At 41.9% G+C, this 19061-nt stretch overlaps 1 protein-coding gene across 15 annotated transcripts in view; it reads left to right on the forward strand.

The window, feature by feature from the left end:
- Positions 1-2257: 2257 nt before the first annotated feature.
- Positions 2258-19061, forward strand: part of ZMYM2 (zinc finger MYM-type containing 2) — a 63482-nt gene continuing 46678 nt past the window's right edge. For 2 of the 15 annotated variants that reach the window (XM_083436108.1, XM_083436110.1), the window contains exons 1-4: positions 2267-2443; positions 11133-11248; positions 14567-15063; positions 15325-15418. In XM_083436108.1, the coding sequence (XP_083292234.1) occupies positions 14644-15063; positions 15325-15418 (514 nt within the window). In that variant the 5' untranslated portion in view covers positions 2267-2443; positions 11133-11248; positions 14567-14643. Of the gene's footprint in view, positions 2472-9756; positions 9919-11132; positions 11249-14566; positions 15419-19061 lie in introns of those variants that run through there. The other 13 variants (XM_083436112.1, XM_083436119.1, XM_083436115.1 and 10 more) reach the window with 11 other exon arrangements.

Here is a 19061-nt window from a genome sequence, read left to right on the forward strand (position 1 = left end):
TACCTAGACGGGCGATAAGAGGCAAGTGGGTGGCAGGGAGGTGCTCGAGATGTAAATGATTATCAGGCTTTGAAAAGTTGGTATCACTGGATCAAGTTCATAAATTTTGTTGAATTAGTCAACTAAATATATCACATTTTGAATAAATGTGCAATTAATTGTTACTGCTTTGAATTTTATTGTGTTATCATCTTCTTAGTGGACTGCTCTTCTGAATAATGCTTTTTACAGAAAAAGGAATGAGTTTATGGAACCAAGGGAGCGGTGGCCCAAAATGTTTGGGAACCATTTCTTTAAATTGTGGAATCCTACTCATGTTTCTTCAGAAGTGCCTCTGAATCCCAAGTAATGACCCTTAAATAAAACTCAAGGTTTTCAGATTTCAGAGTACAGTATTTAGATTCCTATAATATGGAGAAAGCAATGGAAATGTTCAGTCTTAAAGAAACCCCAAAAAACCCCACACAATACAACATCAGTCCTGAAAGATGCTGCTGTTAATGACTAAACCAACAAAACTTCTTCCTTTTCTGTCTCCACTATCAAACGCCAATTGAAAATAATGTAACAGGAAATGCAGTTATCAAAGCAGATAATCTCATTGTCCAGCCTTTTAATATAGGCCATCAAGTGAAAAATTAAGTTCTCCCCTTCACTATCCATTAGAGTTTATAGACTTTCTGCGACGTTGTTTGCCCACCCAGAAATGCAAGCTTTCGCATTTCCCATTAAATCGGCAGCATCCTATTAATAGTTTCCCATACGTATTTGGCTAGACCTGTTGGCTGTTGCCTGCGTCTCTGTTTAGGGCCGGTGGCAGGAGGGAACTAGATATGGTACAGCGACAGCGCCGCGTTCAGAATGCTCGCGTCTGCGGCGCAGGGAAATTAGCCACCGAGGGCAACCGAGCGAACTTAAAACTCTTCGAACTGAGCTCCCGCGCAAGTTACCCAGGGACTTGGCATCGCGAGAAGCTCTTGCATATCTGAGACAGAAATGGGGCCAACAGCTCTTGCCCGCTCCCTTTCCCCCGTACATAATAAGCCTTTCTCCAGGGAATAAAATACCGTGCTGCTGCGTGTTACGTTTGTGGAATCGCTGCAAGGTGGAGAAGACTGTGTGGCGTTGTTTCCCGCCTCTTTCTCCCCGTTTTTGTCGAGGAGAGAGAGAGGGACAGCCCACGGGGTAGTCGGTGGGTTAACCAACCAGGCAGAAGACTGAGCACGCCCCCGTCCTCGAAGAAGCGGGCGTCAATCCCATGGCTGGGGAACGGGGAACCAACCGCGCAAGGGAAGTGCGCATCCTCCATTTTGGCTGAGGGAGGGTGGGGAGCGTGGTTCTCGGTGCTTTGCCGCCTTGGCGGCTCTGGGTTCGATTTGTCCCTTTTAGGGCATTGCCAGAGGTTCCCCCCCGCGCTTTGCTGTGCCCCTGAGGCGAGAGGCTCTGAAACCAGGCACCTCATAGAGCCCCAAGTGGTCCCAAGTGCCCTGCCTGCAGCAGCTTCCGACAAAATGGAGGACGTCACCACCATTACCAACCACCACTACCACCACCAGGAGCCGTGCTGGCAGTTGCAAGGGACACAGCTTCCTTTCTCCGGAGTAGGCAGGGGGAGAAAAAAAAAAGGGGGGGTGTTCCTCAATGGAGATAGGGATCTTTGCCCTTGGGAAAGAGCTTGGAGACTGGGAGACTGTTTCCATTACTCTGCCCCCTTATGGAAATGGATCCAGGTTTCCCAGCCTTGCTGTGGGGGCGCGCGCGCGCCTAAAAATGTGGACGAAGCGTGGCAACCATCACTTCCCCACGGAACAGGGTGTTCACACCCGAAGCCACACGTCTCCGCTGCAATTATTGCCCAGAGGGACCGTGGAAGGCAAATTAATGGGTTAAACACACCACCTCCCTCCCTGGCAAATGTCATGCGGAGTAAAAGAGATGCCATCCCGCTTTCATGCAAGGGGGAAAAGAGCACAAACTTCTGCAGGAAAGTACCCGGCAGCAGCAGCAACCTCTGGGGCCCCAAACCCGCCCATCCACCAGGAGAAAGGCAGAGGTGCTGCAGCTGTTGGTGGTGGGCAATGCGATTCGGGTTTAACCTGATGGAACCAAAGAGCGAGGGACCGTAGGCGTGAGTGAGAATCGGATTGACAGGGGCTCGGCCCAACCACCTGCGGCGGGGACGCTGATAGGCGGGAAGCCGCTCCAATGGGTTCTGCAGGCAACGTAGCCCTCTTCCTGGGAAGGCCAATAAGCGGGCGCACGAGGCGGCCTTTCCCCGAGCTCGGCTGGTGGGGTTGGTCCCTGCTCCTCCCCTCCGCCAAGCAGCAGCGCTTAGCCCGGGACTGGACCGAGTTAGAGTTGAGGAAGCGTTGGCGGAGCCGCGGAGGGTGCGTGTGACCCGCCGCCGCCGCCGGGGCGAGCTACTTCTCCCCCCCCGAGACTGGTGAGGGCCGTGAGAGGAAGCGGCTGAGGTAGAGGAGAGCCGGGTGGCTGGCTGGAGCCCAGCTTGCCCCTTCAGGGTGGGGATTGGAGCAGCCCAGCCGTGCCTCGCAGCAACCCGGGCTAAATGCCCCGCTGCGTGTCGCTCTCGCCTCACGCCAGCAGGGATTGGGGGCGGGGGAGGGAGGCGGTTGGGGGGACGGACAGGAGGAAGCCCCCCTCACTGAGGGGCGCTGAGGGCAGAAATGCGGGGGGGGGCTGCCTCGGGGGGTATCTGGGGTGGCGGCGTGGGGAGCTTGGGGGGGGGGAGAAGGGAAGGATCCATTTTATCACGACTTCGTTTCCAACCGCCTCGCCCGCGGTTTTGTTTTCAATGCCCTCCGCCCCGCCAGCTCCCCTCCCCCCCTTTCGCGGCGCCCTTCTTTGCGCCCAGCGCTGCGCTCCGCGTATCCTCCTCTCTCTCTCCCCCCCCCCCAGCTCCCGCTTTCTCTCGCGCTCCCCTCCCGTATTGTTTGGCTGGGTCTCCTTAATGGCGGCCGACTGGAGGCGGCAGTGCTGCCGGCCGACTGCAGGGGGCCAAACCCGACACCCGGGGCAATTGGCAGGGACGGGCGCCAGGGCAGATCTCGGCGCTGGAGGCGCGCGCGCGGGTTGTTGTTTTTGTGTGTGTGTGTATATGCGCGTGTGTTCGTGTGTGTGTTTGTTGGGGGGGTGTTCAATCGACTTAACACTCGGTCCCCAGAGAGAGCTCTGAAGGGGGAAAGAAGAGGCGGCTTTGTGTATGTGTTGGGTGGGTGGGGAGAAAGTCTTCGCTATTGCCTCCTCCTCTCCCACCCCCGCGCCTGTCCAAACTACCCCCCCCCCGCTGCCCTCCAGCAAAGGCTCCCAAGGCTGGGCGCCCTTGGGGAGCAGCGCTGGGGGACGGGGCCGACCCCCCACCCGAGGTGGGGCTGTGGGGGAGGCGCTGGGGCGGGTGGAGCCTGTCTCTGGGGCAATAGGTTTGTATCCCACTGGGAGAAGGGGGCTGTGCTGGAGGGGCTGAAGGATTCAAAGTGGAGGGCCCTGCTGCCAACCCGTTTCTTTGCCCAGGAGGAAGGGCGTCTCCTGGAGGGGAAGATGAGGAGGCGCGCCCACTACCTCGATTAAAACCCAATTCACCCCCTCCCCCCCCACGCTCCACCAGCACCTCTTCTCCCTAGGCTCCAGGCCAGTTTGGTGCAGCCTTGGCAAGAGCCTCGCAAGGAGAAGGAGCTCCATTGTGAGTGCTATTTATATGTTTTTCTGCCTTGGGGAGGAGCAGGGGGTAGATCATCCTTCTCCCCCCTTTTTTTTGGCACGAGGAGTGGATGGGTGTGGGGGGGGTTAAGAGGAGGTGCTTCCAGGGTAAAAGGGGGGGTTGTTGGGTGCAGCAGCTGCTGCCCTGGAGCAAAGCCCCGGTAATGGCCGTGAGGCGACTCCTCCCCCCGAGGTGGGCTCTGCTGCAGACATCGCTCCTGCAATACCAACACCCGCAAGCAGACGACGGGCTCCTGCCGCTCGCCTTACCCGGCTCGGCCGCGCGGGGGAGGGGAATGGAGAGGGTATCTTTCGAGTGCCCTCTAGAGTTTTGGAGCGTATATTAAAGCGCACATTTAACCAGATTTCGAATTAATTCCTTCGCAATTCCGAATCCCTGCAACCTTACCTGACTTCTCTGGCCGGCGAGAGGGAGACGACTTAAAATAATCCAGTCCTGAGCGAAGTGTGTTCTGGATCACACGTTTTGTTTCTCGTTCAGGCGGATTTGCTTAGGCATGGAGGTGGGGAAGACTATACAGTTGGACACAATGGACATTTTCATGTGTTTCTCTGCTAAGGACAAACGTCTTATTTGCCCCATTTCCCTTTAAATCCTGATGCTGTCTGAGAATCCCATCGGTTGTGTCTCGTTGAGTGAATTTTTTCAAGGCTATTGCAAAGTCAGCGAAGAACCATCCTTTTCTTACATTCTGAGATGACTGCAGTTAGCCCCCTTCTCTTCCCCTTAGTAATTTCAGCTCTTCACACTAAGTGGCGAAGTAGCTCTGTGAGGGCAAACCTAATAGAGCAGTTTATGCCGTGACCCATCATCTGGAGACTGAAAGTGATCAATAGTTGCTTGTTAAGGGTCTCTTACTAGAGGCCACTGCAGGAATCCATTGGTGGCATTTCACTTTTTAGCTTGCAGGAGGCAAACATGGGTATTGGATGATCCAAGATCAGCATTCCTTGTCCATTATTCACATAGAAATTAGGGAGAAAGATCAGGAGGAGTATACTTTATGCAAAGTGTTAGTTTACTCAGAGGATAAGGGAGGGTGCTGATTTTTAAGCTGTCTTTAGAGCTACTGGTTTAAGCCTTAAACATTAAGGGTGCAGATTGACTCAAAATTCTAATTTCTCAAGTTTTTCAAGAGTATGAGGAAGACTATGGTAGATAGCTTTGTGCAGACTTTAGTAGACTTGCTGAAATAACCTGTGACAAATTCATATAAATGTGGAAATGAGTATTAAATTGTAATGCCAACAGGGTTGCAGCCCCCAATTATTCCTGATTTTTGATTTCTGACAACTTCCAGCAGGATCATAGATACTAAAGGATGACTTGAACAAATTATAAATGATTAATAAATACTTCCCAAGCAACATAAAAGAAATACCAGAATTGAAGGTGAATGGAAACTTGTTTTGTACAAGTCTTCAGAGAGAAGGTTTGGTCAGCTCTGAAGGGTTTCAGCTGCAAAATTAAACCATAGTACATAGACTTCTTTAAACTGGGGATCTAAGCATGCTTGCTTAAAAATAGTTTATATTGAAAAAGAATAACTTGGATGTATTTCCAAGTAAAACATATTTAGATGAGAGGTGTAGTCGACACACTGCTTACCTCAGAACAATAAAATAGGATAACATATACTAAAGGACTAAAAATTCTATCAGGCAAAACTTGCGTCAATGCCATTTGGCATATGGGACCCATTCATATCTGAGGTGGCTCCCATGTGATCATCTTGTGATAGGTTTACATAGAAGAGCCATTGGTGTATCTTCACATAGGTGTTGATGATGCAGACATCGTTATTGGTAAATTTAAAAGTACTGTATAAATGGTGTTGCATGAATTGGTGCAGTTATGCATACGCCACCAATTTAACTGAGCAAATCAAGTATAGACTGTCTCATGAAAGCTAGTCCTAAGTGTCACTGGGGCAAACAAGTAAGTGATTGGTACTGGGACATTAAGGTTGCAATACTATACCTATTCTGTGACAGAAAGGCCAGTTGAATTCAAGTCTTCTGCATTGACAGTTACTTGTGTAGTACAGAAGTTCTTACACTGTAAGTGTCTTGCGACTTAATTATTGTGGTACATTTTATTTTACTAGAATCTTCATTTGAAATGTAATAGATGGCCCCACAAAACACGTTTTTGGTAGTTTTAAGATACTTCATACTGTGTAGTGGGAAATTCCCAACAGGAGTAGTAGTATAAAGAGCTGGCTACATAAAATTAATAGTTGGATAAGGCACTGAATGAAGTGAATAGAAATGCTTAAGATGAATAACTTTGTGTATATAAAAGTAGCTCTTGGGAAAAATCTGCTTTTTTTACCACTCAATTTTAGGCCCATTTCTAGTATAACATTTGGAGTTTAGAGATAGGGAATTAAAAGTAAATGCAGTGGCATTTCTTTGTAGACATTTTATGTGGAACTGACATTTGCTGCATGCGTCTAGATGTCTATTGGAATCTATTAAGTTACAGTTCCTGAAAGTTGCATGGATGACAGTCATCCCTGTGAAGACGAAACAGCTTTACTGAAACATGTTTGCTACACACCTTTTAATATGTAAACCACTTTGAGAACTACTTGTTGGAAAGTGGCATGTAAACAAGGGAGAGAGAGAAAAACTGATTTATGGAGGTGTTCAGGGTTATGTTGGAAGTGTATCCTGAGACATCTTGGTTGATAACTTCCATGTCACAAGATAACTACATATATTTGCCTGGATATAACACTTTTTAAAAGGGACACCTTCGGCTGATTTTGCCTTGTGTATCATTAGGTAATCAAATTTAAACTTGGGAGTGAATAATTATTGCCAATATTTCTAAAATGATTGGCTAGGACTACAGTGATACCAGAGATCATACAAGTTTTCTTGTTGTATTGAGAGTGCAAATGTAATGGAGTAGTACAAATGTTTTGTGTGCTTTTTCTGTCAATGAATTAACTAGGATTTGCCAGTGAAAACCATTATTTATTTAATTCTTATCTTACTCTTACTCCAAGGACTTCATGCATAGGTCAGTGGTATGGCTCATGCTTTGTACCCAAGTTCTGTCTCTGGCATCTTTGATTAAAAAGAGTCAGGTAGCAGGTGATGTCTGCCCTGAGACCCTGGAGAAATGGCAGCAAGTCAAAATGGACAGAATAATCTGATGTTTAAGATAGATACTTATATTCTGTTTTATCCTCTAACACTGTGAGGTAGGTTAGCATCATGGTTTAGCAGGTATTTGAAGACTGCTGGGGATTGAAAGCAGGGCTAAAGCCAATTTTCTTTCCACTATGCCACACTGACTGTCTGAAACTTACTGTCACCATATTGCATCTTAGTTGCTGTAGGTATGAAAAGTTGTGTGTTAATAAGTAGCAGAAATGACACCTCTGGCAACATGAAGCATGTTATGTTTCTTCAAAATTTTAACTTGGCTATATGCTCATTCCTAAAAACACAAATCTGCTTGGTCATCACTTATAACATAAGGCTGAAAATACATTCTAATTATAAAACAGTACAATTGTTCCACTGATTATATTGCAAAAAGTAGATTATTATTTTTTAATCAACAAATTGCTCTCTCAGGCTTCATGAACATGAATGCTTAACTTGTAGGAAGTTGCTCAACATTTAAATTCTCACACTTTATTACAGCATTATCCCTGCACTGTACTTCAAGATCATATGTAAACTGAATGTATTAGGTAGTTTGCAAAAAGATTAAACCTTTTGTGATTTATTTATTTCAACATTTAATCACAATCATGTATGTACAGTTAAGATTTTAGTTGGGCAACTAATTTTACTTTTTTTAAAAAAACCAGAGCTGTAGTCACAAAATGGCAATTTAGGGAAGGTTGAACCTGGTAGAGTGGGTGAGGGAGGTTGCTAAACATGGTATTGGATGGATTTAAGTATCTTGTAACCAAGATGAACTGTTCACACCTAACAGGCTGCATCAGCACAACATAATACTTTGTAGAATGAAACTGTCACAAGCACAAAGTGGAAACTAAAAGTGAGGCTACCTGTGGACATGGCAAGTTGCATGTACCGCATGTGGAATATTGACATGATACAAAACACTTACTTTGAGATTAGCAGGGAGTGCCTGGCGCTGCCTAAGAATTCAAAGAAACAAAAAAAATAAAATCATGATTTTTAAATGGATGGTGTAACGGCATGATTTAGGGGTGTGTGCATCCACCCACCCAACTCAGGGAACACCTGACTTGACCCTGAATCCATGTGTGGAGTGGTGAAGACACGCCAAAGTGACATTTTGGTCTGCCATCTTGATTCAAAATGGTGGCTGCTGACTAAACATTGACAAAGACTGCTGGCTCCGCCTTGGGAACCCTCACACCAAATTTGGTGATGACTGAGGACAGATACAAACTATTTCCCAAAATATATAATAGATGGTGGGCAATAAAGCTTAAACAAGGACAGTTGGTCAATCCAGGGTACCGATTGACACACAAAACAGATAATTCAAGAAAATGAGCTAAGCTGTAAACTGCTAGTCAAATCTTTCACATGGCAGCATTAGTAGTTCCATTTTACAGCTACAACACAAGGATTAAAAAAGGAATTAAACCCAGTGACTGACTTCTCTTCAAAAATAGACATGAAAAACAAAGCATCCAATCTCAAACATGCTGAAGAGTGATACTTTTTATTAGTGCCTAACATGTTTCCCACTCAAAAAGACTTTCCATGGAGGCTCTTCTATTAAAAGATAGGACAACAATTAATAAACCATGCTTAAAATATTTAAAAGACGTGAAGCCAAATATTAGATATTTGGGAGCACAGTGCAACAGCATTCTGATGGCACATAGCTCTATTTCTTCATAACATTTAAATCGAGAGGCTGCAAGCTCTGGACCAGTGCCTTAATGCAGTGGTGGACTGGATGACCGCCAACAAACAGCTGTGGGAAGACGGAGGCTTTGGGTGGTTCCATTGTCCAGACAATAGGAGGGTTACCTGTTCTGGGTTGGGTTGCACTCCCTCTAAAGGAACAGATGCATGGCTTGGGGGTACTTGTAAATATGTATTTCTCATTCATGGGCCCAAGTGACCCTTAGTTTGGTGCACCAGCCATGGCTGTAACTAGGTTCAGCAGACACCTTCACTTTTGACTTCTGAAGCGTTTTTTGTTGTTGTTGTTTTTGTTTGGTGCTGCCAGGCCTTGGAAGACTTTGATTAGCCAGTTCACTTCAATGATTATGCTTTTATTCATTTATTTTTAGTTTTAAATGAGGTTTTAAAGTGTACACCTTGCTGTATTTTATGATATAGTGGCATAGAAATATAAAATATTTATAATTTTCTCATTAATAAAAAGCACTCTTCAGCATCTTTGAGATTGATTCTCCTATCTTTCCATGTCCTCTTCAAATGATCATGCTAATGAATAAATACCAGTAAAAAGGCTCCAGTCCCATCATATATACCCAGTGTAAGCCCTGTTAAACATAGTAATACTGACTTCTGAACATGCATAGGAGTGGAATTCATGAATATAAAATTGCAGGCTGCTTTCTGCTAAGGTACAGGTAGATAATTTGAAGTATAATACCAAAGGTATGCTGTTCATCAGCTTTGGCTGATAGCCCAGTGTGCCCCTATTTGGGCAGGGATAGCCTAACTTCTGTCGTCTATGCTTTGACAATGTCTAGGTTAGTTTAGTGCAATGCATTATATGTGAGGCTACCAAATGGTTTCTAGGCCCAAATCAAAGTGTTCATTTTGACCTATAAAGCATTAAATGGCTTAGGATTCTATCTAGAAGAGTGTAGCAATAATTGACACTTGTTTAAAAGTTTTGGAAGGTTAAGGCACCTAGGTATTACCACATTTTCTGGTACTACCAATATTTGGGAGCTCAAGCTATATGATGTCACTGTTGTGATGGTTTTCTTGTCTATGTAAATTCCTAGCTGGGTCATAATTGTGCAGTGTCCCATGTTTATGTCCTGTTTTTGTGTCCTTTTCTGATGGGAAAAGGTAGATACTGAGTACTTTGAAAAACAACCTGATAGCTGCTTACCTCTTCTGTGTTTTAGTAGCAAATATTAAGTAAGAATGCCCTGGTACAGATGGTTGGCACACACTTCTATAATGTGCTTTCAGTGGGGGTGGGGAAGAGATTGAATTCAGCTTTCTGTGTGTATATTTTGGAGGGCATGTGTGTATTGTTGGAACAAGTATGAGTTCTGAGCAATGCTAATGGTTCTTGCAGCAATCTAGATAGCTAGGTGACTGGTAGCTTTCTAAATGTGCCAACATTGTAATACGGTATTCCGTTTTAAACTCTTGAAATGAGTGAATATGGAACTAAATTTGTATTCAAGAATAGATTAGTGACATTAAAAATTATATTTTCTAGAGCGATAGTACAAAGGAACGGTGAAGGACAAATCTTGTTTGTGACTTCATTGCCCTGCTTAATTTGGTGCACAGCTGCATTTAGCAGGAAGAGAAAAAAATAACTTGGTACAAGATAGAACTTCAACAGAACGTTATATTTGCTCTTACTATAATGTAGCTATGGTGTCCTCTAAAGAGAATGGACTTTAAAAATGGGGATGTGAAAGGAATGATCTTTTTAGTTACTCACATCCATGTTTTGGGTATCTTAAGTTGGTGAAAGTTTGATAATAGTGCAAAAGTATGTATGTAGTTAATCTATTTTTGACCCAATAGGTCAAAAATTTCTTCTATCTTGGAGTTGTGTATGAATCTCTGTATCTGTCATTATAGAAGTTTTTCTTTAACTATAGACAACAGTGGATTTAAGTGCTTTGTGGAGGTCATGGGCTATGTGTTTGTGAGTAGGGGGAAATCCCCTTGAGTTACCACAGAAAGGTTATGCAACATTCCATGCAACATTCCTTTTTCCAGAATGATACTTGGAAGGAACTTCAAAATCAAAACACTTTTTGAAAAGAAGTTTTTTAGTTAGTGAGAATTTTCCCAGTTCAAAATCTAGAGAATTTATCACTGGGGAATTTTAAGGGCCATAACTTAGTTATGTTGGAATTATTATGCATTAATGTTAGCATGTACTCTGCTTTTCTAGGACTCCTTAAGATATTCGTTATTAGAAATATAGTTTGAAATCTGTGGCTGTTTGTAAATGTTGCTATCATGTTTTCTTTCTACACAACTGATGGTACAAACCAAGCAATTTATCAGCAATGTGAATGTTACTTGAGTTTTGTCAAGTAATACATCTCCCATTTGCTTTAGTGAACATGACACAATTCCTGATGGAACTGGGTGTATTTTTAAGTTTAGGTTAGTTTGGGGGTTAGGACTGAAATATTGTATGTTTTCTGAATAATAAACATTCTTAACATGGATCTAATTTGTTTCAGGATACATATTTTCAGAGATCTCCAGTCTCTCTGGAAGAGAGAACCAGGTTTCCAGCACAAACAAGGCACTGGAGCAACGTTTTAAGCTTAACCTACTGCTACATATTCTTGAATGGGTAAGTGTTTCAGAAGATAATACCTAATCCTCTATAGAAGTGGTATTCAGGATGGTGATTTCAGGCAGACTATAAAGTGTTTCAAAAAGATCACTCCAGTGTAGGTGAATGGGCTACAAATTGGCAGATGAGTTTAATGTAAATGCTCATTGGGAGACAAAAATATACGCCAATCTGCTCCAAGCTGGCTGTAAACTTAGAAAAATATTTTTTGATAAGGGAATGTGCAGGGAAGAAAGCTCATCAAAATCAAGTTGTGTGCTGTAGTAAGAAAAAAGGCACACTGTTGAATATTTCATAGAAAAATAAGTGACTAGTATCTTAATACCATTTAAAAAAATCTATTACACATTCATGTTTAGCATATGTTGAAAATTTCTGTCGTTGGCTCCTTAAAATATTAAAAATATAAAAACTCCAAATGACAGAATCATAAAGGGTAGCCAAAATCTTGTTTTTTCTTTAGAAAAACTGATTAAGAGTAAAATGAGGCTTATAAAATTATGAACATTGTGATTGGGAGTGTGAATAAGACTCTTCTGTAATAGTATGACCTGAAGTTGCTTTACAGTAGAAACAGGATTGACTGAAGATGAATTGCTGAACGTTGTTAGATGGAAATAAGATCAATTTATCTATGAGACTTATTTTCTAGTACAGCCGGATTAAATTCACCCAGCACTGGAAGTTTACTTCACACATTTGTTCATATTGTTGATGGATTTCTTACTAGCAAACTGTTTGAACAGACGTTTTCTAATGACAAAATGATTCCTGCCTTTTAATTTCCCTTCTATTAAACACTGCAATGATACTAATTAACAGAAAACTGCAGAAATTAATAGAAAACCTGTACTAAAAATGATTGAACATTAAGAGACTTCTTTAGTTGCCCATTCTGGGTAGATTTCAACATCACACTCTTCCAGTCACTCTGTCTGCACATGCAGTTCAGCTCACCAGATGAAATGATACTCCCCCTTCTACCACTGCATGCTGTTCTGGGGGTTCTTCCGAACCCATCCGAGCCAATGTCGGGGGGGGGGGGAGTGAAGAAGTCCCATTGTGCAAGCAAAAGTCCTTGTGCAGGGCTTCTGCTGATGAGGCTGGTTAAGTGAATCCTGCCAATTCCTTTTACTGTTTTTATTTCTCTACTAATTTAATTGGGAATAAAGCAGGGTATTCCAGTGATACCTTTTCTCCCTTTTTTGTTCAACATTTTATTGAAAGCAGATTCTTTTAAAAAAAATATCTTAACCCCAAAGTGAATATAATGGATTTATGGAGGAAGCAAAAGTGTAAAAATAAAGCAAAGTACACTGCAAATGAAAAGGAACTGGGGAAGGAAAACCTTGCTTATGGGTGAAAATGAAACAAAATATTAATATTTGTTTAAAGAACTGTTAGAGAAATCATTGACAAATTGCATTGAATGTCTCATAATTCTCTTTTTTTTATGTGGTACATAAACATGTTTAATGGACATTGCTAGAAAATCTCCAGTCTAGTTCTCAGCATCTTTGCTAATCCAGGAGAATAAGTACATTGGACTAAATTTCAATGTCAAACACTTTCTATTGAGGAAGCCTCATGATCAAGCAAATTAAAGTTGTATAGAGGATATTATTGTTATATACCATACATTATTTTTTGTATGTTATAAAACTTTTGAATAAAGTTTTTTTAAAAAAAAATCCCTGAAAGTGACATTTGGTACCCAAGTATTTTTGTAGGTGGAAATGGATATTCCCTTCAGCTATCTGTTGTAAGATAAATTAAATCTTATCCTCAAAAGCTTATATCATAATAAGTCTGTTAGTCTTCAATAGGTAATAGTGGTATAATCACAGAACCAGATTCTGAATTCAAAAACGCTAATGTTACTATATTCGAAAGAGGTATGAGTTCTGTTGGCTGTTTAGTAAATAGTGAAATGTGTGACATTAACTCATAGATTAGGCATGTAACATCTATCTAGTGGCCTACAGCGACACATGGGTCTTTGCTGTTTGCAACAGATTTATATAGCTACCCCTCTGCTTTTGTGTACGTTCACCTTGAGTCATGACCTCATTTTTCAAATATCGAAATCTGATGATTAGATCTAGATTGAGTCTTAACTTATTAAGTCTCTTAATAAATTTAGAGGCCCACATACATAATATGAGCTTAAAGTTGAATTGCCAATTACCACATGTTCAGCAGAGGAATCTTGCCCCATTTTCTTTTTTCTGACCTGCTTTAGAGGTTTAACATGAAAAAAGTCATAGCAAACCTTGGGTTGGTACCCTCCCCCACAAAAATGCATGTTACCTGGATATTGAAAGCTTCCACTTTAGATTTCGAAGAACCAAATTTCTTTTCCGTTCAAATTTGGTAAATAGTGGTTTATTCTAAAAGTCTCTAGTTCAAAACTAATTACAATTAGAATTGTTTCTCAAGATTTGATGTAATGGGAAACTGCTTTATGCAAAATGAAAAATACAAGCCTTTGGTTTCCTGCCATTGTGTGAATAGAGGGGATGGAAATCATCCTGGTTTGAAGCTTGCTAGAACTAGTGGTAAATCATGATTTCATATTATATCTGCACTAGGCCATTAGATTGCTTTCCATAAGTCCTTTGATGTGTGATTTCTCATATAACATGTTGGTCTCTGAATAGCTGTCATTTGTATAAAGAAGAATTTAAAACACTTGTCAAAACTGTTGAAAGGATTTTGACATCTACATGTATTCATGAGATGAGTGCATGACTAGAACAAAAAAGGGATCTCTTGCTTCAATGGAAGAGAGATACTGGCCTCATACATGGAATCTGGAAATTTCTAGATCTAAGTGATAAAAGGAGGGAGGGAGGGAGGGAACATACACATACCAGCTAGGAAAAGAAAACAATTTAGAATCTGTTCCGTGAGTCTCTTCGTCTAGCAGTTTTTTCGTCTTGCAAAGCAAGCCCATTAGCGGATTATCGCTATTAGCGGTTTAGTGGCTATTAGCGGCTATTAAAGGTTTAAGGGATTAGCGGATTAGCTGCTAAAAGGCTGTTGGCAGCTTAGTGCCTTAGAAAAAGGGGGTGGGGGGCGGAAAAAAAACCCAGGAATGGCAAGACATTTTCATCTTGCGAAGCAAGCCCATAGCAAATTCGTCCTGTGAAGCACCTCCAAAACGGAAAACCCTTTCGTCTAGCGGGTTTTCCGTCTTGCGAGGCATTCGTCTTGCGGGGCACCACTGTATGCTGCCTTTGGAAAATACTTTCTGAATTAAACAACCAGAACATTGCATTATAGTAAAACTGCTTTTTTTTTCTTTTATAACAGTTTTTCTGGAAGGTCCACAAGCTGTCTGAAAACTGGCGCTGTCTGAACACCCATCTGAGTTATTGGGGCCTACCACAATGGCAACTGGCCTAGCCAATGTAGGAAACTCTTTCGGCTGTCCATCTAACTCTCTGGTTTCTAGATCTAAGTTCCAGAGTCCTTCCGTAGAAGACGACGATGATGTTGTATTTGTTGAACCTGTGCAACCTCCACAGATTTCTGCAGGGCTGATAACGGATCCTAGAAATGCAGCTTTTAGTTCACCCAGTAACGAAGAGCATCACGGAAATGACCCCAAAGCAGTGGTTTCAACAAAAGACCTGAGTTCTCAAAAGGGAAGTATAACTGAAACTATTATTATTGATGATGAAGAAGATACTGAAGCAAATCAGGGGCAAGAGAGAAATGATTCCAGTTTCAGTGAAAGAAGATTTCCAGAGCCTAAAAACAGAGCCACTGAGATGGAATTTTCACCACCCAGTTTTTCAAGAAGTAAGGTAAATGCAGGAATAGGTAATAGTGGTATAACCACAGAACCAGACTCTGAAATTCAAATTGCTAATGTTACTACATTAGAAAGAGGTATGAGCTCTGTGAGTGTTGGCCGTTTAGAAAATACTGAAGGGCGTGACATGAACTTAATGATTACACATGTAACATCACTACAGAATACCAACTTGGGAGATGTATCTAACGGACTGCAGTCAAGTAATTTTGGTGTTAATATACAAACATACACCCCATCTTTAACTTCACAGACCAAGACTGGTGTAGGACCTTTCAATCCTGGTAGAATGAACGTAGCTGGAGATGTCTTTCAGAATGGAGAATCTGCGACTCATCATAACCCTGGTAGGTTGTACCTTTTTATGCAAATATATATTTCTTCTACTAGTGGCACAACTAATAATACCAGTTACATTGTGGATTATTTCCCCCATTTTTGAGGCCATGGTACAGGTTTACAAATCACGCTGCATTTATTTAATCAAGGTTACTTAAATGGAGTTTTCCACTGTAATTAGTATGTTTGCTGATCAAGTGTGCATAATAGCTGGTTACTATAACAATTAAAGCATATTCTCCTTGGACCATGTAGCTCACATACCTTCTGTGCTACAGAATTATATCTTAATTTGAGACCAAGGTGAGTGGTTGTAGTGTTGAAGAGTTAGGCCCATTGTTTGGTGTGGCTTGCTTATGAGTGAACATAGTGTACTTTCCGGAAGGGATTGTTAGTTACTGGATAGAATAATTATTCTCTATGATAAAAAATATTGTTTCAGTTACTGGAGAAAAATATATTTCATTTGTTAAGAATTTTATTTATTTATTTAAATTTGTATACCACCCTTCCTCCAAAGATCACTGGGTGGTTCAGAACATAAAAATAAACAATGAGAACACAAAGTACATAATAAAAACAAGAACAAAAACAGACCAACAACCTCACTCCTTTTCAGAGCTGTAAAACAATAATGTGGTTACTGAAGAAGGAGCAGTCAAAGCATAAAATTGGCATCTGTTCATAATGCGAGATACTTTAAGATAAAACTAATATGGTACAGACATAATAAGGTTTAAAAGTGCCTCTCAAATCCTATAGCGATGTAGTTTCATGGTCTCTCTCAGAAATGTTGCTACATTATCCATAATGGCAGGCCTACAGCTGTTTAGTAGAAAGGAAACCCTGGAGAAGTCAGGGCAATTTAACCTTCCTTTCAGCATGGGGTTTATATATTTATTGCAGATTTTCTGTGTAAAATGGGCAGTAAAATAAAACATGTGCAATGGTTTTGACCTGTTTAAACCACAAGGACCATATCTTTCTGAATAAGAAATTTTCTAGAATCTTCCTTACAGTAGCAGATGGCATGGTGTTAAATCTTTCAAGGTTCTTTGTCTTTGGGGCACTCAACACTGAGTGGCCCTCAATCTAACCTGCATAATAGAATGGGAATATGAATGGAGCTAAGCTTCGGGCAGTGGGCACCAACCCCACATAAACAGAGAACAAGGTCATATGGAAAATGATTGAATAAGTAAGGGACTAAGATGCAACCCTGTTTCCTCTCCTTTGTTGGCAATATTTTTTTGGGATTCCCCTGCCTAGTTGGGAGCATTTCACTGGCAGCTCATGGAGGTGTATAATAAGAAAAAGTAACCTTACGCCAATGTTCATTCTGGTTAATTTGTTCCAGAGTATAAATTGGGATTGAATCAAAGGCTCCTTTTAGGTCCAGAAGATCATAGAGCTTTGACTTGGATGTCTTAAATAGAATACTTGTCAACAGGGGACCTAGCTATACAGCTGCAAATAAAACAGTTTAAGGGTGCTTTATACAATGTGACACTAGATGGTGATGGTGAGCCTTATGGAAGATTCAATGTATTTTTAAAAGCACTTTAACAAAAAGCATTTTCAGAGCGGTTTTTATGTGTCTAGATTCTATTTGGGTGAGATAGGATGACACAGTGGTCCAGAGTAGTTTACCCTGGCAAAAGACCACCTGCTCTGGGCCTAGTATTGCAAGTTGAGACATCCAAAGTGTAAGTTTACCCAATAGATGTTTAGCATATAACTTGGGGAAAAGACTTACTGATCTATAGTTAGATGGTATTATATGGTCTCCCTTTATATATTGGAATTATTATTGCCCTTGTCCATGCCTCTGGCATGGATCCAGTGTTATTCACCAATGTGAACAGGTTAGCCAGCAAAGGGGTTCACCAGTCATGTATAATTTTAGTACTTTGGAGCCTATCACATCTGGACCAGATGCCCTTCCCTTTCTTTAGCTGGACTATTAGCATTTTTATTTCATCAGGTGAGATTGTGAGCAGAGAATGGTGACCTGCCACTCCATCTAGTCGTTCCTTGTGCAAGACACTTGCAAAGTAATGATACCAACTACTAAGCAAAGTGGATGGAGTGAGGAGGTCTTTGGTGCTGAGTTCCTCAGAGACCAAGAACCAGAATTTCCTAGAGCTATTTGAAGTTATGAAGCAGATTTTCCCATTGCTTTTTAGTATATTCAGTTCTCTCTATTTCTCTCTTTTAGTAAGATACCGCAGTAGATCTTTAGAACTGAAGTAGGCAGCACCCTCTTCCTTCCAGTATTGTCAAGAAATACTCTGGATATAAGATTTTAGAGCTCTACATTCCTTGTCAAACCACTTGTTAGTAAAAGACTCCCTGGATTGTTTCCACACCTTGAATTGTTGTTTTGAAAAATCAGAGATGTTCATAGATTTTCATATGCTTTGCTAGCTTCTTGGGGGTATTCTGGGTTAATTACAGAAACTGCACTCCAGTGTTGTCTTGGTTTTAAATAATGGATGGAATTTATGCAGTCCAAGGAATTCTTGGCAGAATGTCTTATGTTTTCATCAGGAGTTGGGCAGGAAAGGTGTGAGCACAGGACAGTTAAGTTCTATGGCCAAGGTCAAAAATAAGTGGTCACTTAGCAGTGCAATCGCCCACCACGACTCAATCCCCCAATACTGGGGAAACTAGGAAATAGTCAATGACACAGTTAACCCCTTCTTGATATATAGGTGAACTCTCTGGAATTATCAAAACTCACTGAATAATTGAGCAAGACTTTACTGAATTGAATGCAAAAATTGGTGAGGCATATGCCTGCATTGTTCAAGATGTTGTCCTTAGAACAGTAGACAGTTAAAGGCAGGTAGAGAATTACCTTGGTCAAGTCCAAGCACTCTGAGAAGTGCAGAGTCATCATTGCCCACCCTCTCGTTAAAGACACCTGCTAAGATTATTTCAGTAGAGGGAATTTGTTGTTGCAAACTGCTTAGATAGCTTCAGTGAAGAAATGGGGAGGGCCTCTCTGTGCAGGGAGATATATCTGCATAGATTTTGGCAAGTGTCCCTTGATTCTAATCAAACTTGAAGGCTTAGTTTGGGCATAGGCAAACTTGGCCCTCCATATGTTTTGGGACTCCAGCTCCCATCATCCCTGATCATTGGTCCTGTTAGCTAGGGATGATGGGAGTTGTAGTCCCAAAACATCTGGAGGGCCGAGTTTGCCTGTGCCTGGCTTAGATAGTAGAGCTGCAGGCTTGAAGGGATGTCAGGTTTAAATCTAAATATAGAGCAGTAAGAATGGCTAAACTGGCTGGAATCTACTTTTGGGTTTAGTTTGAAGGCTGGCAGTGAATAGGCTTTAAAGCCTTCAGTTACTATTGGGGTTTGAGACCAGGTCTCCTGGAGCATAACTACATCAAAGTTCCTTAGATACTCTAGGAACTCACAGTCATTTGCCTTATTTCTCCAGCTCATAATGTTTCATGACAAGAACTTACTATCTAAGGGTGGAGGAGACTTAAAGTCAACCTTGATAGGTTGCCATATGGAGTTATTATCGTCATGGCATATACAGCCATTTCCCAAGCCCTCATGCTTACCTCCTGATACTGAGGTCCTAGTCCCCTTGGGGCTCAGGGTGTTGTGAGGTGCACTTATGCACACCCA

Source organism: Podarcis tiliguerta, assembly GCF_965153285.1.
Source record: "Podarcis tiliguerta genome assembly, chromosome: 4".
Lineage (NCBI taxonomy): Eukaryota > Metazoa > Chordata > Lepidosauria > Squamata > Lacertidae > Podarcis > Podarcis tiliguerta.